This window comes from Amblyomma americanum, chromosome 2 (assembly GCF_052857255.1).
Source record: "Amblyomma americanum isolate KBUSLIRL-KWMA chromosome 2, ASM5285725v1, whole genome shotgun sequence".
Classification (NCBI taxonomy): Eukaryota; Metazoa; Arthropoda; class Arachnida; order Ixodida; family Ixodidae; genus Amblyomma; species Amblyomma americanum.
Window position 1 is genome coordinate 227,085,158 of NC_135498.1, and position 23,461 is coordinate 227,108,618.

General features: G+C 47.7%; 1 protein-coding gene across 1 annotated transcript in view; it reads left to right on the forward strand.

The window, feature by feature from the left end:
* The first annotated feature begins 232 nt into the window (after positions 1–232).
* The window catches only part of Pink1 (PTEN-induced putative kinase 1), an 86,314-nt gene continuing 63,085 nt past the window's right edge, over positions 233–23,461 (forward strand). Inside the window, exons 1-5 of the mRNA XM_077655790.1 lie at positions 233–957; positions 6,521–6,686; positions 11,386–11,454; positions 18,316–18,493; positions 18,560–18,730. Coding sequence (XP_077511916.1) covers positions 580–957; positions 6,521–6,686; positions 11,386–11,454; positions 18,316–18,493; positions 18,560–18,730 — 962 coding nt within the window. The 5' untranslated portion in view covers positions 233–579. The remainder of the gene's footprint in view (positions 958–6,520; positions 6,687–11,385; positions 11,455–18,315; positions 18,494–18,559; positions 18,731–23,461) is intronic.

Sequence of the window (23,461 nt, forward strand, 5' to 3'; positions counted from 1 at the left end):
TAGCGTTTTTCCTCCATAAAAACGCAGCCGCCGCGGTCGGGTTCGAACCCGGGAACTCCGGATCAGTAGTCGAGCGCCCTAACCACTGAGCCACCGCGGCGGGGCCGCTTGTTTCCCTAGGCCCTCTAGGGACAGGCCGAGAGAGGCGCGGCGATCCCACATCCGGTTGAGAACGAGGGTGAAGCGAAATAAACGTCACGCAGACACGCATCCCACCGACCAATCGGCGTTTCCAGCCTACCGACCCGCAAACGCTTCTCAGACCCATCGAAGCTAGCGCCATAGCAACGTCTTTAGATAAGGACATATGGTTTTTAGATAAGGTTCTTATCTAAAAACATTGCCCCATAGCCCCCAAAGTACTCGACGGCAGCGCCGCGCGTGGCCGGCCACATTTTTTTTTGCTTCACCTGCTCCCGCTTCGCTCTTTCCACCAGGGTGTCTTCTAGAACCCATCATCCGCGACGTCTGTCGCTGATGCACAGTGTTCTAAAAGCAGAAGTGGCGAAGTGGCCCCTGTTGCCTTGTTCCTAGTATATACGTGGTGACTGGTAGAGCTGCGGCGCGGCCGCCGTCGCCATGAAGCTGACATCAGCGTGGAAGTCAGTGGGCCGCGCTTGGGCTCCGCAGTCGCGGCGCTGCTGCGTCACCAGCAACGATTTCACTGCTGCACTGCGCTGCTGCGTGAACGACATGGTGCTGCGGTTCCGCGTTGCCCTGCGCACCCTGCTCTGGCCCCGGGGGGGCCGAGCGTCGGCGGCCGCGCGCCGGGGCCCGCGTCAACTGCAGCGTTGGATCAGGCAGTCACGGGCGGCCGACCTGCGCAGGCAAGCCGGCCGTCAGCTGTTCGCAGGCGCGCGACTTCCCCTCATGGGCCTCACGGGCGTCTGCCTCGTCAGCAAGCCGTCACTGCTCAGCCGCGAAGAGGAGCTGGAGAGCATCTGCGTCGCGCTGCGGGTATGTCCTGCGCAGTACGCTTGCTACGAAGGACCCCGCAGAGGACTTGCCCAAGAAGCATGAGCATCCACGGAATAACGGCCTGAGGGGCGAGTTGGTGCATGATGATGTGTGTCCTGATTTGCGCAGCCGTTCATTTCTTCAGCATCCTCGGCTTTTTTTTTTTCTCGCAGCAATACGCTGTTGTTGAGGTATCCTTAATTACAGACGTTTCTTGCTAACTTGCATACAGTTGTCGCAATTTTTTCTGTCAGAGCCACGTTTGCACAAGGCAGTGTTCTGAGTTAGTTACACACAGTGCGAATTTCTGCAGAAGCAGTTGCTCACTTTTCTCCATGCCCTCAAGGCACTGCTGTGGACTGTTGAGAAATATGCTCTAGGGGTCATCATTGAGTGCTAACAAGGATTGTGTCTTTGCATGGACTGAGGCAAGTATGGAGGCGTCATATGGCAGTAAAAAGGTATGCAATGCGGTGATTGAAGTAGAATCAGCACGACTGCCTGTGGTGGAAACGAACCCAACTTTGTTCTGATGATCAGGTCATCAAGTATGGCTCAAAATGAGATCAGTGTACAAACAATGACTGCACTCTTTATGGAACAGCCACACAATGTTATATCCTAGGAGGTATGGAGATATGAGTGCCCTCCTTAATGCAGTTCATGTGTGCCATTGAAATTTTTTTCCGTAGTTACCTATGAAACGTGGTACACCTTAATATACTGTATAACAACCGATACTGTTAATCCCTCCGCATTTATGCTAGGCAGGTAGTCAACCCTGATGGTAGTGTTGCTTGATACTTGTCGTTGGCATAAACTTACAAAACTAGAAGCTTATATTACCTGTGACTGTGGTGAACTAGTCGGTAATTCATTTGCCCTTTTAACTAGCAAGGCATGCAAAGCACTTGATTTTATTTACCAGTACAGCTGTCATGTATTGTTTTTTACATTGGCATGCAGGGCAGGTATATAGGAATGCTCGGCCACCATAAGGAATGTTAACATGCTTGGCCAGAAATTGCCACATTTGCCCTTGTGTCTGACGCAATAACAAGCACGTCTGGAGACCTTGGCACCAAGATAGTGATCGCAGTGTTTTTTGATGCAGCCGTGAGGCACTTGTCACATTTCACTCTTGCATTTACTGGTGCAGACCAGATACAAGAAAGTCAGGGGCCCATCTGGCCTGTGCTAATGCGCAGTCCGAAGCTCTTAGTGTCATCCAGGCTCATTTTGAATGGTATGTGGCTCTTGTGTACACAAGGAGACTATTGCATTGCTCAGGTAATATGGAAGAATAATTCTCCCTGTGTGCTTGTTCCCACAGTGTTTAGGCTTGGCAATAATTAGATGGAAATTCACTACATTGCTAAACCAAAAAATACCATGGAGACTGAGCTGCTGGCACCATTTGTGCTTCTTGATTGCTGTCATCAATGATGAAGCATTGTTTCACATTTTCTACTACTCTCCTTTGTGAGACTGACGTGGCTGTTCCTGCCATGGCGCTACTGGCAGCGTCTGTAAAATCTATTTTTGTTTTGTTTTGTTTGGTGTTGGTGCAGAATTTCCATGTCTCACTGAACCAGCCATGTTCTCCATCCAAATGTAGTATAACAGAAAAGTATTATAATAGAAAAGCGAATCTGCGATTCACTGATGACATTGCCTTGCTGAATCACCCAGGAGATGAACTGCAAAGCATGATCAAAGATTTAGACAGGCAGAGTGGAACGGTGGATCTAAAAATTAACATGCAGAAAACCAAAGGTTATGTTCAACAGTCTAATAAAGGAGCAGCAGTTCACAATTGGCAGCGAGGTGCTGGAAGTGGTAAATGAATACATCTACTTAGGGCAGGTAGTTTCAGCTTATTCGGATCATGAGAGGAAATAACTAGAAGAATAAGAATGGGGTGCAGCGCATTTGACAGGTTCTCTCAGATCATGAATGGCAGGTTACCAATATCCCTCAAGACAAAAGTGTACAACAGCTGTATCTTACCGGTACTCACCTACGGGGCAGAAACGTGGAGGCTAACAAAAGGGTTCAGCTTAATTTAAGGACAACGCAGCGAGCCATGGAAAGAAAAATGATGGGTGTAACGTTAAGAGACTGGAAGCAGGCAGAGTGGGTGAGGGAACAAACGCGTGTTAACGACAGCCTAGTCAAAATCAAGAAAAAGAAATGGGCTTGGGCAGGGCGTGTAATGTGAAGGCAAGATAACTGCTGGTCCTTAAGGATAATGGAGTGGATTCCAAGAGAAGGCAAGTGTAGCAGGGGGCGGCAGAAAGTTAGGTGGGCGGATGAGATTAAGAATTTTGCGGGCATTCGATGGGTGCAGCTGGCAAAGGACAGGGTTAATTGGAGAGACATGGGAGAGGTCTTTGCCCTGCAGTGGGTGTAGTCAGGCTAATGATGACGATGACAAAAGTTACTGCCACCTCTGTGCGAAATTTCGGGGAAGCGGTTTAGCTGAGACAGTTGTTCTTGGGTTTTCTCTGAATGACGCAAGAGTCAGTAGCGCAGCTAACATGGCAATACACTTTGTAGCATGGCCCGTGCTTCAGAGGGAATTTTTTTTTACAGCACTTTTTACGGCATGCACTGGTTTTAAATGGCACATCAAGCTTCACCGTATTTCGCCTTATTCTTATGTTGGGGGCAGTATGGTGGCACCATCTGTTAGGTGTGCTGTAATGAAGGTAGAGATGGCAAAAGCTGTGATTCACTTGTTTGGCAGTACCTGCACATGCAGTGACCCCATCGTTGCGCCAAACCAGGTAAGCTGTGCCATCCTGATAAAAATCTCGAAAATTGAACCGAACTGCTCCAAACTCACTGCTTTCAAAATGCCTGCCTATCCAGGCAGACATAATCACCATTGTTTGATAAGGTTAAGGGCCATTGAAGCCCACTTATAACGTAGATGACTGTCACGTGACGTTCTTTCCTAGGTACTGAAGTTGTTCGCGTGTCTCGAGAATCTACCTTTCATCTGCGTGATCTTGACTGGCCGGCCGATTACTCGTAGCATGAGTTGAGTTCAACTCAACTCAACCCTAGCATGAGTCAAACGATGGAACGAAATGGATGTGGAACGACAAGAAGCATTTGCGAAGCATTACAGTCACAGCTCGTCAATTCAACTCCCGTTAATTCGAAAATTTGGATAATTATAACTGCCGGTGTGGTCTTGGCTAGCACCCATGTCTGCCTATGGCATCAGTCGCCCGCTCATTTGAATATTACGGGTTATGAAAACGAGGCCGTGTTCTAGTATTACCGACACGGCAAGCGATTCAGATTTTTCTGATTCAGATCATTTTATTTCCTTTCAGTTGAAAGTGGAATACGAGGCAAAAGGCTTTGCCTCGTCTTCCACTTTCTTCGTCTTTCACGTCTTCGCAATAGTCCTACTAAAACCTGAATTGCGGTGTTCTATGCACCTTTGATGTGCGCGCAGTGGCAGGCATGATGAAACTGCCCCATTTCCAAGGATAGTCTTTCATAGTTTCGCTTTTCTGAGCTTTGTCCTGTTGGCCGAGCATCAGCCAGCCAACAGAGCACAGCCACTGCGCGTTCCCCTCACTTCCATTAACATTCGAGTGAGGGTGCCAAAACTGCAGAAACTGCACCTTCTCACTGGTGACTTGTGAGAGGGCTTCGTCGTTACCACGCCGTGAAAGGTGCCGCAGGGCTTTTATCATTTTAGAGCTGTTCTGGTTTAATGCTACCGGCAGCGGGCACGTAATAAAACACTGATGGAAATGTGGAAAATAGTCACTGTTGCGCTGTGCCCATTTCAACACCAGACGACCATGGTGTAGTGAAACATGAAAATAGAGCAGCGCGTAACAAAACAGGACACAAAGGAGAGACACAGAACTCTCCTTTGTGTCCTGTTTTGTTACGCGCTGCTCTATTTTCATGGATCACCAACTCGCCCAACAAGCAACACTTCATTGTGTAGTCTTTAACCAAAAAAGTCTACCGTTATAAAAGTGGTTCTTATCAGTTTTGTCAGTTTCTTTTTTTTGAAGCTTGGAAAAAAAATCCACCTTGGCGCAAATAACTTCATACAGACAGAAGAGACAGGGAGTCAATGGACCAGAAAAAAAATCCACCTTGGCGCAAATAACTTCACACAGACAAAAAAGACAGGGAGACAACGAACCTGTCCGTTGTCACCCTGTCTCTTTTGTCTGTGTGAAGTTATTTGCGCCAAGGTGGATTTTTTTCCAAGCTTCAAAAAAATGCTAAACCAACTAGCCTGGCAACATGCCTTACTGAGCTATATTGTCAGTTTCACCGGGTTCATTCGATAATTCCAACTTCGGATATTGGGACATTTTTTTCCGGTGCCTTGAAATTCGAAGTAACAAGCTTTTATTACTGTAGTGTCGATCCGTGCTGCGAGATTCTTTTAAGTAATTTCGGTAGCCTCACAGTGAGCTCGAAGTTCTTATGAGACTGGCCAATGCTGGAATTGCGTGGGGGATTTTTGCATGCTTTCTATGTCACGTACATGTTACACCCACGCGTTGTATTTTTGATGCTCATGTTCGCGATGAAGACTGCGCGACACCTGTGTCTTGGTTGCAACCTAGTACCACGTCCGGGGGTTTTCGACCTGTCCGACTCAGTGCCATGGCTGCAGTGCGCATTGTAACTGCCGTGTCGATCCCATGTGTGCTAGGCCAGTGTTCGTTAGAAATAGGCACAGTTGTATGGCGTTGCTGCGTTTGCACTTTGCCACTCGTTTCACTTGTGCAGCATGGTGACTCTGCTTCTCTGTTTAAACAATAAAGCTCTATACCTCATACAGGGTTAGTGCAAGCTTTGTGGGCACTCCAGGCAGAAATGTCAACGATGCTTCAGCCAGTGCAGGGCTGATCAAAACTGGCCTGACTCGTAAGGGCAAGGAGGTGACCGAGTATAATTGCTTTTGAGTGACGGACGTAAGTGACCAAGGAAGCGTGTCTGAACTGGAAGGGCATAAATGAAGAGCCGATTGGTTTTATGTGGGATTGTGGGTGGCTTAATGTGGAGGAGATGTGCAGTGTATGTACGGGCTGTTCAACTAAACATTGTATGACTTATTTCTCAAAGGTGTCCCCTCTTTAATCATACAGCGTAAAGCTTAGAATCGAAGACCTTTCAGGTGTGACTATGTGCCAGTAATTGCAATCTTAAAATGTGTAGCACACCTTTACATTGCACTTGAACTTTTCTGGCATTGTTTGCCAACTTAAGAGTGCCTCTAAACCAGTGTTTTATTGCTTTGAAATTTTAATGCTCCAGACTGCTCTAAATCGACGTTCCTCTGCTCCAAGGTGCTCCAGATTGGCACCAAAAATTTCTCCGAATTGTATTTTTCCAGCAGCATCACTGCACATGTCATAAAAGTGATGTCCAGTCTTCCGCAGACCTGTCTAGAGCACACGAACGATATACCAAGGAGTCATGTACAAGTTATAGCTGTCATTTGAATGAGGCATTTTGTCTGCTGCAGAAAGTAGTGTTCCATTGACAATGGGGGTGTGTGTGGACCCAGGAGCTGGCCCTTGCTGGAAACAAGGAGCGGGTGGTGGCCGAGCTTCCAGACAGGGAGCAGCTGGGCCTGCACGACCTGGAACTGGGTGCCCTGCTGGGACAGGGGGCCAATGCAGTCGTGTACAGCGGCCGCTGGAGAAAGACAGAGGGTGGCGAAGGGTCTGCAGGTGTGTGGTGGCTATGGTGTCAGTGCCACGTGACTTGTCTTTGTTGTGCTGTTTGTGCTGAGAGAATCGAGCATGCTCTAACAAATGGAGGCAGCTTAAAAGCACTGAAGATGAAGCTGGGCGTAGGCAGAAATCAAATGTATGCACTTAGAGACAAGGGAGGGCAATGTAATTTCCAGAATGGATCAGAGGATTAAAATAGCTGAGTAGCCAAAACGATGGAGGGGAAACAGGGAGAGCAGCTGATGAGGAGGATCATGCAATCTGTTTAAGGGCCCTATAATATGCAATGCCTTATGACCTCTAGCATACCAGAATTTGGAAAACATTCCCTTAATCCATAAGAAAGGGGATGCCAAGGACTTGAAAAACTATGCACCAATCCATTGCCTATCCCCGCAGGGGCATCTGCAGCATGCAGATGGTGAGTTGCGACACCATAGGCTTCCCGAGCATCCGCATTTACATCCCGGCAGGGGGATGTTGGTGAGTAGTGTGCCACCATGGACCGGAGCAACCAGACTTCGCCGTGCGTGACATCACCATATCCGGGAAAATGGGATCCTGGTTGTTGAGCCGATGGAGAGAGTTCTAACCTTTAAGGCCCCTTGGTGGAGGCAACACGCCACTTTGGCCGCAGCTTCCTGTAGACGATACCTCTGGCCTGACCTGAGCAGGGGAAATCGGCAGTTGCGTTTTCCTCTTAAAGTAGAAAGACGGGCTAGTTGTTCTTGTGGGTTTCTGAGTGGGCACAGGCCACTAACCACCGCGGGTTCAGGCTTCGCACGAGCCAAGGGCCCCAATCATCCGTCACCACACGCACCCTGGGGCACCGCTGTGGCGCACTCAACCTCTGCAGAGAGGAGAGCGACTCGCCGCAAAGACACCGGCCTCCAAGTTCACGAAGGAGACGTTTATTCACGGCATCCTCCAGCGGTCCACAGACTCAACAGTCACCCCGTCCTGGGGCGTGCTCGGAGCGACAAGAGCAATGCGCGCCACTAGCACGCCGCTGCAGGAGATTGTCACCGCGGCAGTGCTGTGATCTCTCTCGTGTCGGCCGTTGGGCCGTTTGCGAGAGAGAGTGGGTAATCAACGCAAGGTGCACCTGTCGGAGGTCGCTGGACCCCTGGACAGGCTCGAGCCGCTACAGGTCTAGGACCCATGGTGGTGAGCTCGAGTATGCACTGGTCCGAACGGCAAAGGCCGGCCCAGATAGACAGTAGCTTACGCACCTTACGCTGTCCCTAAGGAGTCTCTCCCTCTCTGGGCTCCGCTCTGACCGCGTGGCCGCCCAAGCGGGTCCCGAATTCCCGCCAGAAGGCACCAATGGCAAAGGCCCTTGGGAAGCCGGGCAGAGCTGCGGCCGAATGACAGTGATTATTCATGCAGCCGCCTCCTCTCCGTCGCCTGAGGCGGGAGAAAGGGAAAGAGGAGAACAACGCGGGATGCCAGCAACGGTGGGAAGCTCGGATTCCCACAGTCTTGGCATGTAGAATGCACTTTTTTCCAGCGTGAAATACACAGGACAAAGAAAGAAAGGAGATACACACAGGACGAACGCTCATCCTGCATGTATCTTCTTTCATTGTCCTGTGTATTTCACGCTGGAAAAAAATGCATTCTGCGCCTTTTCCTGTCCTTCCTTTTATCTTTCACTTTTCTTTTATCTTTCTCACAACTCTCCTGTCTCCTACTCACTTCTTGGTTTTTCCATTTTTCCTGGCAGCGAAGGTTAACCTTGTGTGGCCAACTACGCTGAGTTGCGTCATATTTGGTTACAGCTGTCGTGTCCAGCTAGCGAGGGCAGGACTTGCTGACCAGTTTCTGTTCAGTCCCCTAGTTGGGCTCCATGGTGGATGGCTGGCACCATGATTGAAGAACTGAATTGTCTTTATGGCTCCCCCTCTTTCCAAAAACGAAGGAGGTGACCTTTTTTTTCTTTCAGACAAGAAACGTAACATTCCCCAAATGTCATGTAATCCATAGTGAAGTATAAGGAAAACAAGCAAGAATTCTATCCCCATTTCTGGTATCAAAGAGCTGCACAGATGCTTCAGGCCTTGGCAACAGGGTATCAAAAATGGCCAGTGATGACTTACTGCTCGAACTGCGTGACGCTGTGCTATACTCAAAACTCTTAGACGTTGTGTCCATAGGGGACATCTCTGTCACTTCACACCGATCTCACTGTCAGAGACATAAGTTCGGAAATTGATTTTGTCCATCTCGCAGGAAAGGACTGCTTGAAGGCCTCACTCACCAAGATTTCATAGATGTTCACTGGATCAAGATCTGGAAGAATAAACCGGAAACACACCAGACACCTGATTCTCATATTCAACACCAGCACATTGCCTGACACCATTGAAGTGAGGTACCTGAAGATAAATGTAAGACCATATATGCCCAACCCAAGCAGATGTTTCAATTGCCAGAAAGCTCGCCACGGCTGACAGATTTGTCGTGGCCGCAAAACTTGTGCGCACCTCAAAAGTTCACCTATCTGATGTACATGATGCCGTCCCACGCTGTGCAAAATGTGGAGGAGGCTATGCTGCATACTCCAAGGTGTTGTCCATCCTGGAAGAAAAAAAAAAAGGAATAATCACGCTGAAAACTACTGAAAACATTTTATTCAAGGACGCAAAAGGTGGCTTGTTCTAACCACAAATGCGTTCTTCTTCACTTCGAAAGCAAACTTTGCCAATGTGGTGTATGGGCACAGCACACCACACCAGGCTTTGGCACCTGTCCAGGCCACATGCAATGAGCCTGTGACATCCACAACCCCCAGGTCGAGTAGCTAACACTACTCCATCAACCCCAAAAGTAGGCTGTGCATACCTGGGCCTCAGGACCTCTTCCCACAGGTCGAGGTCCATCTCAGATGTCAGCGTGCCTTCTGCACTGTCGTCCCGTGCCTCTGAAGAAGTGATGGACACACTGCAAGGCAGCTCTGTGCCGTCCTTGTCAGCTGGTAGGCGAGGCTCTTCGGATCCAACAGAAATGTAATCTAGTGTTTTCTCCTTACACATATACAATAAATGGTATTCATAATGCATTGAAATTGCAGTTAAGTGATATTAAAGGAATCTTTGCTTATTTGTGTGAGATACAAGTACAACTGACAGTAAACAAACTAACAACGTGGGCCGAAAAGAATGGTTTCAGGTTTTCTGCGTAGAAGTCAGTAGCTGTTCTCTCTCGCATAGAATTGGACTGCACACTGATCTCACTCTTATTTACCTTAAACGACTCAATTCGGTACAAAACTTACGTATGCGTCTCTCAACTGGTGCATACAGAAAGCCCCCCGTGAATAGTCTTTATGTTGAGGCAGATGAACTGCCCCTCACAGATAGGAGAACAATGCTTATGTGCGGATACATGCTAAAAATAAAGTCCCTACAGAAACACCTTTGTTGTTCCATAGCCACAAAGTACCCTTCCAAGACACTCTTCAGTAATAAGCCGCAGTGAATAAGACTGCTGCTATTGCACTTATGGGGTCACTCAGCGTCCAGCCAGCCGGGAAGGCGAACTTCCGTGCCAGCTACTCGCAGGCGTTATTCAAGTACGCAACACGTTTCCCCAACCCGTGGCGCAGAGTCGCAGCCACGGCAGGTCCGGATGAAGTAGGCAACTGCAGGGCACGCTAGGAAATAGTTTATTATCGTAACGCGAGGTAAAGCACACTGTGGAAGAATGTTCTATCCGTAAAATAGATGTTCAGTAGCTCATCAAGTGGTTGACGTTGACCGGCGTTGGGTTTGAGGGCCAGCAGGCAGCGAAAGGGTTCCTCGGGACACTTAAGTCAGGTCCGGCAGCGAGAGTCTCCGCTTCCCGCCGCGAGTTCCCCCTTTTATCCCCTCGGTCATTGCCTCCCTAGCAGCAAATCGTTGCCGTCAAGCTTAGGCATGCTACCCTCTTTGCAGAAGGCAGTGCGCTGCCGTGAAGTCACGTCAGTGCTGGGGCAGAAATGAGCAAAGTCGCAAGGGTGCCTCTCTCCACATTCCTGGTGGCCAGCGCGCACGTGGAAGTCACGGTGGCCGCTGGCGCGTGGAACGAGGGGGCATACCAGTGTATCCCACACGCTTTGAAGATAAATGTCAAGAGTTAGGATTGCTGGATGCCTACCTGAAAATGGCACCAAGACACAATCTGCTGCCGTTCACATTAACACACCTTCGTAATAAGCAAATACCACATAAACACATACTACAGGAGTATCTGGCTCTTAAGGAAAAATATGCAAGCTACAGAGAATTTTACACATATCACTCAAAATTGAGAACATATGTCGGGAGTGCTGCAGTACAAGGAAAATGAGAAAAAATAGTAACACTGCCAAATTGTGCATCAATTTTCGCTGCTAAATGTTATGCTGTGCATGCAGCTGTGGCCGGAATAATGAATTACAATGTTGAAAACAGCATAACTCACCTCCGGGGCAGAAACGTGTAGGCTAACGAAAAGGGTTCAGCTTAAGTTAAGGACAGCACAGCGAGCCATGGCAAGGAAAATGATAGGTGTAGAATCAAGAGACAGGTCAGGGAACAAACGCGAGTCATTGACCCCCTTGTCGAAATCGAGAAGACGAAATGGGCAAGGGAAAGCAAAGTTAAGAGTAGCAGAGTGGATTCATAGCAGGGGGAAGAGTGGGACCAGGCATTTGACACCAGTGCTGGTTGTGCAGGCTTGACTGAACTTCGAGAAGAACTGACCGAGAGGGATGCTGCTGCTCCTGCGAAGCCTAATGTGCTAGGTGAGAGAGCATTTCCATTGTACTAAACCACGAGGAAGAAGCCACTCTCTTGAGCCTGTCATAAAGCGTGGTTGTGACAAAAGCAAAAGTATTGGTTTGTGGCACATACCATGCCTTTAGGGACTGATGCCTGTCTTGAGCATTGGAATCCACCTGTGTAGGGGCCCCTCTGCCCGTGCAGGTGAGAGGAGGGAGGCGGACTATGACTACAGCAGGCCTGTGGGCAAAATATGCAGCCTCTCAAAGAGGCTTGCAGGTTCATGCAAGAGCAACCAGCGACTGTGTTTGAAGCAGTCATGTGCATCGCTTAACTGCCGGTAGTGGTATGACTCGCAGCGATCCAACTATGTGGTGCATTTTGCAGAGTCAGAATTGTAAAAGAATCACAATTGCACTAGAGTGGAGAGTGCAAGACAGCGTACTCAGACTGAATCGGAACTGGCATTTTAAACCTTATCCTAAACTTAGGTTCAAAGAAACGCACTGGTCCGGACAGTATTCATAACGTGTTCCAGCTTTGCTACTCAGTGTGGTCATCGAAACATGTGGCAGTCATCCTGCTACAGTTCCCTTTTCCTCTTTATAAATCTTGATTGATATCTTTATAAATCTGGTGATAAACAGCTTTTGTCCAACTATAGGTCGGTACTCTTGACATCATAGTCATGCAAAATGCTGGAACAGATCATTCATAAGCACATCATGCGCCCTCAACGGCCAGAAAGTTAACAAAAGTTGACGCACGCAGTCTCATAGGACCCCGCCATATGTGCAAGTCTCTAGTTCACTTGGTCTTGGAATAAACAGGCAATGAATGAGGATTTGGCTATGCCTTTCGTTGGCCCCTCATAGGCTTGACAAGCGTCAACGACGATGGGGATGGCAGACTACACGGGGGAGGCCGCCGCGCATTGCTGTGAAGCCCCCCCCCCCCCCCCCCCAAAGAAAAAATTTGCAGATAACGCACACCCCCACTTTTTACTACCGCTTTTGCATATTTTGGTGCGGGTTATACGTGAGTAAATACGGTATGTAATCTTTCATCAATTAAATTTTAGTTTTGAGTCTGCGTGCGTCCTGTCCACTTCTTCTTTTGTCCGTGTGTTTTTTAGCGCAGTACCCCTGTTTGTGCAAGATGAACGTCAACCAACTAGCCCAGTTTACCGCCCTACTGGCAGAACCCAGCAGAGAAAGCGTCTCCTGTATATTTATTATTTTATTTATGTATTTCAAAATACTGCAGTCCACCATTGGCCCAAGCAGGAGGGGCATGAAAAAAACACAAATCACAACACCACGTGAAAACATTTCATGTCACACACAGCAAAAATGAAACTTAAAAAAAAGGAACATAGCAAAGACAAATAGAAATACATGCTAGAAATTGAATATAGGAGAGTCACTTCCTTTTTAGTGAAGCAAAAAAAGTTTTTAGCACCTGTTCCACGTTAGGAGTGTTAAAGATCGATTCAGGGAGTGCGTTCCAATGTGCTATTGTTTGAGGGAAGAAACTGCTGGAATGCTTTTGTTTTTGCAAAAATAGGCTGTAAGGAGTGCTCCCTACTGTGGCGGGTCCTTCGAGCATTGGAGTGCTTGAGGAATGAAAAGGGAAAAATGCTAATCTTACCTGCGTAAATTCTATGAAGGAAAGAAATAGTTAAGTTTCCTGCGTGTACGGAGCAACGGAATGTTATTGTCTTTCATGAGCTTAGTTGGGGAGTCAGACCTTCTATTGGGGATTGGGTACGGCATTGAGTTTCCTATAGTCCACTACCAATTGGTAGTTACCATCTGGCTTCTCCACCAGTAGGGCCGGTGCCCCCCATGGTGACTTTGAGTGTTCGGCTGTGCCGTGATCAATCAGATCCTGCACCTGCTACTCCATTTCTTCACGTTGGGAGTAGGAAATTCGGAATGTGCGCTGGTATCCTGTAATGTACAACTCCACATTAGTCCAGATCCAAGTTGGTTGCGGCAAACACCTCCGAGTATTCGTTCAGCAGGGCAGTCAGTGCCTCCCTCTTCTCGGACTTTACATGAGAAAGATCGAACAAAGTACCTGCTCGGCCAAAGTGCCAGCATGCTCTACAGCGGCAAGTACTGTTTCGGTGGGCTCATATCTCTCAATCCCAGTTGTAAAGAAAGCTAATGTTTTGTTCCTGGGGAGGCTCAGTGGCTGCTGGCTGCAATTAACCACCCGTAAAGGCACTCTGTGGTCACCACTAACAGTTACGAGGCACGCGGCTTCCTTCAGGCCATTGCTAAGAGAATTGACGGGCTCAAGCACTCCCACGGTGCCGCTCTCTGTATCTGAAGGCACATGCACAAAACATGCTCTGACAAGGAAGGATGATTGTCTCACCGAACAGCTTTATGTCAACTCGCGAGAGCACCTCCACTAATCCCACGGTTTGTTGGGTGTCAGTACTGGTAATGCAAAATAGCAGCCATTTTTCTGTTTGCAAACGAAACTATTGTACACCCCGCATGAACCGTTTCTTCCAAGAATGAGACATCAACCTTTCCTCTTTTAAAAAAAATCCTGTCCTAAGATGTCCGAACATACGTAGCAGGGGTGTTCTAATGCAGTTCCGCCGAGAGTGAAGTGTAACCGGAAGACACTAGCTTATGCCAAGAGGATCCCCCCATTATGCCTACAAACCTAGTTGCAACACTGTCAGACAATTCCAACACCTCCCGATCCCTTTTCTTTTGAAGCGTGTTAAAACCACTTTCCTTAAGGAACATCACCTTTGACCCTGTGTCTATCAGCACTTCCAGGCAGCAGCCATTTATCTTGTGCATAACAGGGAAATTCTCGTAGTCAATGCAAACCGCCATCACTTCATTATCTCCTGTTTCCTCACCATGCTTCTCAGGCTGGGAAGGGCTTCCTAGTTTCCTGACACAATACATGGAGCCTCTCTATACTCTTGCTAGGGATGAGTCTCACCTGCTTCAGTTTGTGGCTCCCCTCGGCACACGTTTGGGGGCAGAACCTCGCAATGTGTCCGCGACTCTGGCAAGCGAAGCACATGATTTTCTCAAAACCTCTCGTGCCGTGCCTGAAGCTTTGTGGCGGTCTCCGGTTTCCAATGAATGGACACTGCTGGGTCCGCACTTCGTCATTGCATTCCACCTGCTGCACTAACAGCTGTTCTAAGTGTTCTAGCTGCTCTATCAAAAGATCAACCTCAGGGTGTGGCTCTGTTGTCTTGACGACGCATACTCTCCCTTTGCTCACTTTTAGTGCCTCGTTTCGCTTCTCATCCTAAGCGGCCTCCACAGCACGGTCAAAATTGCTCAGCTTGCGCTACAGCACGAACCGGTGCACGGGGTCTCGCAAACCGGCCATAAACAAGGCAGTCATTTCCTCTTTCAGTAGCTCCTCTGCATATTTCTTCTTTAGCGGGCCTCCTTCCTCCACCGTCAGTATATTGTGTGCTAGGCGCTGAAGTCGCGGTGCAAACGTTCGCACGACCTCCCCTACCATTTGTCTGGCCTCACAGAACTTCTGTACGTGCACTTGACGTGGTTGAGTATCGTAGTGCTCAAACGCGAGTTTTTTCAATTCCGAAAATGATCTTGTGGACTTGACCTGTTCGTCTCACGATGCAAAATCATGAATAGCTCCTGCCATCTTGCACCTTGCCATGCCCAGCAGTTGTGCATCGGACCATCCTCCCATTTTCCCAATTCCTTCTAGCATGCAAAAGAAATTGCTGATCGGAACTCCTATTTTTATCACCCGTAAGTGTCGGAATAACGCTTCGTAATGCCAACATGCTTGCTTCGAGCGATGGCTGCGGAGTGGGAGCTCCCTTGGATACGGACATTTTGTCCACTCATGCCTTTGGTGTCTCAAGCCTCTCGAATGGGGATTAAAGTCCCACAGTCAGTCAGGTGATTTTCCTTGGATTACAAATTTGTAGCCATGAATGTTGCAGCATTCAGAGGACCTTTGTTTTTGAGACCCCACTTCTGACATCACTTGTGACGATACGACATACTGCGCAGGTCCATACGGGACAGAGGGGCAAGGAGACACCGCTAGATTCAGTTGGAACAAAACGGACATATTCAGGAATGACATGTTAACGAGTGCATGATGCAGATGCTGGGGTGCCAAAGCTTACATGCAGCTGCGTTGGCGTCGGGAGTAGAAACGGAGGCCTGGTTTGGTTCACTCAGGCTCGGCTTCTCCCCGATAACTTGGGTGCTTGGGCGCCAGAGGACTGAGTGGCCAGCGGTGTTGTCTCAGGCCCTGCTTGTCACCACTGCCCCGCTTTCCTTGTTTCCCCGTTCATTCGGGCAGTCCTTCTTTCCAGGCTGGAGCGTCTTCCTCGCCCTCCTCTCAGTGCCGGTGGCATTCCCGGTCTTCCCTGGACCTTCCGCTGGCTTGGGTCTTTTTCCCTCCTGGTGGTGTCTTTCACTCTTGCAGGGTGTGCAGTTGCTGTTGCATCACAGCAGCGTAATTGGGCTGGCTTCGCTAATGCAGCGGACACACTCATTTCCACAGCGTTGAATGCGGGCCGCTTAGTCCGGAAGGAGCTGCGCTTTTTTCCTGCCAGCTCTCTAAATGGGCCTGTTTACTTCAAACAGGCCATCGTCAGTCCTCTTGCCCAGTTGAATGCTTGTTGGCGTGCGAATAAAAATGACGGCTACGCTGTCTGCATTTGGACGCCTAATTAGCATTGGCCCCCGGCACCTGATGATTCCTGGTGCCATACAGTCTCTTGCTCAAGAGCCTCTGGGGTCCCACAAAGGGAAGATGCCGTTAGAGATAGCGGCCCCCTGGAGACTCGTAGCGCACTGTCATGAGAAAAAAAAAGCATTTGAGAGCAGTTGGTGTGTTGGCTTCAAGAAGGAAAATTGGAACTGCACTCTGGTCATAAAAAATGAGTGACAAAATTAAATGTATGAATGACGCATGACTGGCAGGCAAAAATTATGCGATAAGTAGTGAAACACCATTACTTTGGAGTAGTAGCACAAGGAGTGTGTGCACTTTATCATGCAAGGCACCACAGTGCCGTACCTCGTTATTAAATGACCCTCCCCATTCCCGTTTAGGCTTACCGTACAATCACTTACCCTGTAATACAGGAGTAATTACTCATTGGCATCCACCCAAGCACAGCCATAGGGCTACAAAGGAAAGGAGGAATTTTTCTTTAACAATACAGCTTTCCTTAGTAGCTGTATGGCTGCGCTTGGGTGGATGCCAATGAGTAATTACTCCCTTATTACTAATCTACTCCACCTTGGGGGATTCCCCTAAAAAACATTTGACCAATCACTTACCCTGCCGGTAATGCCGCCTCTTAATTAGGAGCCCCATGCAAAATTCCACAAGGGAGCAGAGCCGCCGTGGTAGCTCAGTGGTTGTGGTGCTCGACTACAGACTCGAAAGACGAGGGTTTGATCCCGGCCACAGCAGTCACGTTTCAATGGAGGTGGAATGCTAGAGGCCCATGTATGTGCGATGTCAGTGCACGCTAAAGAACCCGAGGTGGTTCTAAGTTGCCCGGAGCCCTCCATTACGCCGTCCCTCATAGCCTGAGTCGCTTTGGCATATTAAACCTCATAAACCAAATCTTAATAGTCGAAAATGAGGTGGTAGGGCGCACACTAGGGTAGTTGTAAATGCGACAGAATGAGGGTTATGGGTGTGGGTGTTATGTATGTAATGCATTATGAAGGGAACCAAAAAAAAAATGCATTTTCGTATGATGATTTTTTGAAGTGGGTGGTCGCCATCTTTTCTCGTCACACGTGATATGTGGGAAAGCCCACTTGCGAAATTTCGCCCAAGGTTCAAGCCTATCACGGTCCGAACGCGACCGGTCCACAGGGTAAAAAACCTACTACTTCCAGGTTTTCTAATGACCTAGAAAACCTGGAATTAACAGGCAATTTTTGTGAACCTGAAAAAATGAGGCAATGGTCATGGCCAAGTCAGGGAAAATGACCTACTCAACACTATGGTATGCTGTGAATCGCAAGAGAGTTATGAGTGCCCTGCACATGGTCTGGCCTCATCAGCATGTCATCTTTTTTTTTTCGAAAGCATATAAGGTGTGACATACTTTCCATTTTAGCTGTTTCGCTAGCCGTGCACTGTATATACTGTTGCATGCCTGCTCCATTGTAGATAGTTGCATTCAAAAGCCGTTTCGATTAAATAAGCTGGAAGTAATAGCACGTGGAGTTTGTGCACTTTCTCGTGCAAGGCACCGCAGTGCCGTACCGCGGCATCAAAGTCATTCTGGATTCCATGCTGCGTCCATCTCATAGACCATGCACAAAGTGAAACTTATCCAGGCTGGTTGCTCTGTGGTTTAAGCGATGGTTCCAAGGTAAGCTGCTAATTTTTGTGAAAATCATGTCCCACGTCAATGCTGCTGTCAGGGTGAACAAAGGATGCCTTTGGTGGAAAGGTCGGCAAGTTCCACTAATGATGAACCCTCTTCTTAAAGGCTGCATTGTTGAAAGCCTGAAGGAAAAATCTGTAGTAGTACATTGAGTAGTGTATGACAACCCTAAACATAGCGTGTCATGTAGAGGGAAAGATTCTCAAATGGAAGTTGCCTGTTCCTCTTGTGAAAGCGTGCGTAATGCCATCTTACTCTTGTGAACCAATAAAGCTGCACAAAAATCTGGAAGGGTAATTTTAAGAGACTTAAATCAGTCAGGCTCTGTTGGTGCACTGAGGACAAAAACTGGTGCGCATCAATTACCACTGGGGCACTTAGGGTGCTGAGTTTGGGAAGGTCCTCAGACAGAGCCAGGTATGTTATGGCATAATTGGAACTCTGCATCATTGGGGTGGGGCCTGAGTTCGCTCTTTGCCGACCACAGATGAGGAGAGTGGCTTCTTGGAGCAGCCAAGCGGGATGCGTGAGGCAGGAGAGCCTTTCGACCTGGCCGTCAAGGTGCTGTTCAACTACTACGCGGCATCCAATGCCACAGCCATTTGGGACTCGCTGCAGAAGGAGTGCCTGCCCGTCCTGGTCAACCAGCTGCTGCCCCCGGGCAGGTGATGAGGGGCCCTGCTGCCGCCGCATACTTTCCAAAGCTGGCTCATCAGCACACGTGCCTGCAGGTGGTGCTGCCGGCTGCCTCCACACCCACACCTGGTGGAGATGTGGGTGGCGTTTGTGGACGTGGTGTCCCTGCTGCCTGGTGCCACCCTGCTGTGGCCAAGCGCCCTGTCGCCCCGCCTGCACCCGCAGGGCTGTGGCCGCAACGCCACCCTCTACCTGGTCATGCGCAGGTGGGCCAGTGTATTCATGCTTCGGATATGTACCATATTTTCTGGTGTGTAAGACACGTTTTTTTTTTAAACATTGTTAGTGTGTCCTATACAACGGTGTGGCTTATGTGCATTTTTTTTTTCTTTGTGACTGCAGAAATAATTCGGGTTGATGTTCTGGCTTGTTTCACCGTTTCGAATGGGTGGTCGCAAGTATTGCACTATAGCCATGATAAAATCAGATATACGTAAAAGAAAAAAAAAAGTGTCACTATCGGTCACCACGGCTTTAAAGTTGAGCCTCCATGATGGCTCAGTGTTTATGGTGCTCGGCTACTGACCCTAAAGACCCAGGTTTGATTCCGGCTGCGGTGGTTTCATTTTGATGGAGGTGAAATGCTAGATAGAAGTTCATGTACTGTGCGATGTCAGGGCACGTTAAAGAGCCCCAGGTGGTCGAAATTTCCGAAGCCCTCCACTACGGCTTCCCTCATAGCCCGAGATCAAACCAAACATCTTTGAAGCTGTTTTGCTGTGCCTTTGGGAGGCGTTGAGAGCCGGAGGTGATGACAGCTACATTGCGCTTTGTTTAGCGAAGGTGCAAAGTGGGTCCATGAGGCCTGCAGGGCAGTTAAAGTGGAATTGATATCTGCAGTTTTCACAAGGCTTGCTTCTAGCTGGATCAGCAACCAAGCACGACGATGATCAGAGCAGCGATTCTGAATGTGAAGAGGGTATCTCAGCAGCGCTGCCGCCCGAAATCGTCAACTTTTTTTATAGGCGCATTTGAAGATAAAGCCTTTGAAGGCTTGAGTAAAAGTAGAGTGCTGCTGTTTTTTTTTTTATCATTAGGAGTGTTCTCACAGGCACGGAGCATTTCGTGACGGTCGCAGAAGCATATGTAGTGAAGCTTAAATGGATATATTGAGGTGCATCTTATACAAGGGTGTGTCCTATATATCAACTTTTTCGTTGAAAGCCTGCTATACAGGGGTGTGTCTTGTACACCGGAAAATATGGTAGGCAAGAATAATAGCTCCTCAGTGATGTAAACTTAATGGCACTCTGTAGAATGTACAAATTAACAGCTTGCCAGAAAAAAAGTTAGCTGAGGGAATTTCTTTTGTGAAAAGCTTTACTATGTGTACACTGCTGGAAAAGTTGAAGAAGAAGCCTCTATAGTAAAACTTCGTTAATACGTACCCGCTTACCGAGTAGTTGTGGTTGAAACCGAGTTGCGAGATTTCCCCGGCTTAGCCACCAGTGAAACCCATGACCGCTTAAGGTGTGGTGGCTCATGAAATGCCTACCGTTTAGAGATAAACCATGGTTTAACACTAAGTGCATACTCTATTGCGACATATAAAGCGAATGTACAGGAAATGTAAAAAAAAAAAATTCTTTGGAAAACAAGAATGGGCTAAAAAGATTGAAACTTAATTTTCAAAGTCTAGCTACAGTAGCTAAGAATTCTTACTTCTCGCGCCTTGGTAAGAAGTTGGTAGAGGACTCGAGACAGTTTTGGAGATACGTTCGTCTCAATGGTAAGGAAAATATATCTATTCCTCCTCTAAAATATTCTCACACAATCGTTGACGATGATGCGACTAAGGCAGCCATCTTTAGCAACTATTTTTTGTCCGTGTTTAGTCAAAGTTGCTTGCGCGTTGCTAACACGGTTTCTTGCACCGAGGCAGAAGTGATGCCTGAGGTCACTTTTAGTGTGCGCGGTATTTGAAAATAGTTAGAAAGCGTCAAAACCAGTTAGAGCATGTGGCCCAGATGATATTCCGGTAGCGATAATAAGGAACTGTTCGGCAACGTTATCTTTGTACTTTCACTGTTTATTTCGAAGTGCTTAGTTGAGAGAGCACTACCTCGTGATTGTAAATTGGCACATGTTACACCTGTTCATAAGAATGGACCAAGAAATGACGTTGAGAACTACAGGCCGGTGTCTTTAACTAGTATAACATGTAAAATATTTGAACATGTCCTTTATAGCTGTATAATGACACATTTGGTTAAACATAATCTTCTGCATCCTAGTCAACACGGATTTCAGCAAGGTTGTTCTTGCTCAACGCAGCTTGTTGAGTTCACGCATGATTTGGCTCTAGGAATAGATAAGTGTAAAGTAATTGACTGTATTTTCTCGGACTTCAAAAAACCATTCGATGTTGTTCCTCATGACTTTCTTGTTAGTATATTACGGGGCTATAAACTGAATGAATCTGTTATTGCATGGATAGCCGAGTATCTCTAAGACAGCAGTCGGTCGTTCTAACGGTTGTTCTTCCGAATATATTCCCGCGACCTCAGGAGTTCCTCAGGGCTCAGTTCTTGGCCCTCTTTTGTTTCTGTTGTATATTAATGATGCAATGAAGAAGACGATAGTGCGCCAACATCAACGACAACGAAGAGGTTCGGCCGGCCTCGTCGACCGGCTGCCGCGTGCGTTGGAGAGCTCAAGCTTGCTCTGGAAGTCTGTTCTGGTGCCGCCGCTGCTGGGTCAGTTTGTGCAACGGTTACGCCGCCAGCCCTTTCAGCTATACAATGAACCGCTCTTCAATGATGTTACTGTTGGCCTCAAATCTTCGTTCAGAATGTTCGCGGATGACTGTGTAGTTTACAGGACTATAGGGAATGAACGTGATTCCGAATACCTGCAGCACGATTTGAATGTAATAGCATCCTGGTGTGCCCATTCAGAAATGTCGTTGAATGTTAAAAAGTGTGTTCACGTCGCCTTTACAAGGAAACGCTCATACCTGTTGACTACGTATATTGTAAATATCGCTGCTTTAAGCACGGCCAGGGAATATAAATATTTAGGAGTTTATTTAACAAGTGATTTGAAGTGGACTAGGCACGTTAACCACATAATAATAAATGCTGCACGTGTTTTGGGTTTTCTAAGACGAAATTTCAGCGAACCACCATCGAACTTAAAAGAACAATTGTATTTCACTCATGTGCGCTCATTATTAGAATACACATGTGTTGTTTGCTGGGACCCGTATACCAAAGAGCTGGCCGATACGCTTGAAAAAATACAGATTAGGGCAATGCGATTCGTTTTAGGTAATTGGGATCGTCAACTTAGTATGAGAGAAAGCAAAAGTAACCTAAATGGGATGACTTGAAAGATAGTAGACGAAACCTCAGGTTGAAATTTTTTCATAATATCTACCATTCCAAAACTGGAATCGATAAGGAAAAGTACATCTAAGCTCCGTCCTACATATCCCAAAGAAGGGACCCCAGTCTCAAAGTAAATGAATTTTCCTTTAAAGGTGATGTCTTGCGCTATTCTTTCGTTAGATCTGTTAGAGATTGGAATGATCTTCCGTATATGATTGTATCCATTGTTTCTAATGATGATTTTTACCGCGCTTTGTGTAATTAGTTCTTTGAAATATGATGCTTATGTTCATGTATCCCCTTGCTGTAATGCCTGCAAAGGCGAAGCAGGTATCAAATAAATAAAATAAAAAATAAAAAATGCGTACTTGCCGACTTGCCGTCGCAGTTTGGCTGGCACCGTGCTGTGATGCAAAACGTTTTCCACTTTTTCGAAAAGCTTTATGAACTTGCGGACCGGCGGTAATACAACATTGTGGCCATTTCGGTCATGTTACGACAAGTTCGGCGATGCCCATATCGATGAGGAGCCCAGGAAGCGTCGGCCACTTCTGTGTTCTTGCGTGCTAATGCATCGCGGAGTAATATCGTTGCCAGCCCTATCACAGTAACCATCACCGTCACGCCACCCTGCCCATGTGTCCTCGCACCAACTATAGACCTTTTCAAAAAGAGCTCCATGCGTGGCGCCATACTGGGCACTGGGCTGTGCTCATAGTAAGAGTTGAGGATGAAGCTCCCCCACATTCTCCGAACAGCCCAGAAAACCGGTTTTCGCCTGCGTCGTGAAAAGGTCTGTACTGCCTAGAATGTCCAGTATATTACAGGCACTATACGCCAACCTCAAACTGCGTGCATTATGCTGCGTTGCGGATGTGTTGCAGGTAGGCAACACACACTTTGTGGTGGCATCCTTTTGTTCCGAGCTGGTGCTGTGCGAAGCGCAACGCAGTTGTTGCATCAGTGTGTGCCAACAGTATATGCCCCCAACGTAGGTCTCGCACGCACACCACCCTGAGAGTAAAAGTCGCAGATTCTAACGACTGTGCTACCGGATTTTTTTTTTTTCGAAAACGCTGTTTCATACTCGCATTTACGCAGAAGAAATGGCCATTTCCAAGAGCTATTTACAAAGAAGTCAATAGCGGCTCGACCGAAGCATCGCGTACTAACAGTAAAGGAGAAGTTGGACATTATTCTTTCCATTGAAAATGGAACTACGAAGAGTGCACTAGCGTGTGTGTGGGACTTGCCCTCAACAACAGTCTGCGGCATCTGGAATGCTCGGGAGAAGCTGAAAAGCAGGGCTGCATTGAATATGAGGAGGTGCCTCTCTTGGAAAAAGCTTCGGTGTTGTGGCTTAAAAAAGCAAGATCGCAAAACCTGCTGGTCACCGGGCCCCTTCTCGTCGAAAAGGCAGAAGCATTCAAGAACTGAGGATTGGGCGAGTTGGTTGTGATCCATCGCATTAAAAACCAGCGCTAAAAAACACACAGAGGACGAGACAAGACACACGGAAGGCGCTGAACTTACAGCTGAATTTTATTCGATAGCAAGAAGTCAATTTATACAATACACACACACGTGTTAGGTTGTCCTGTCAAACAC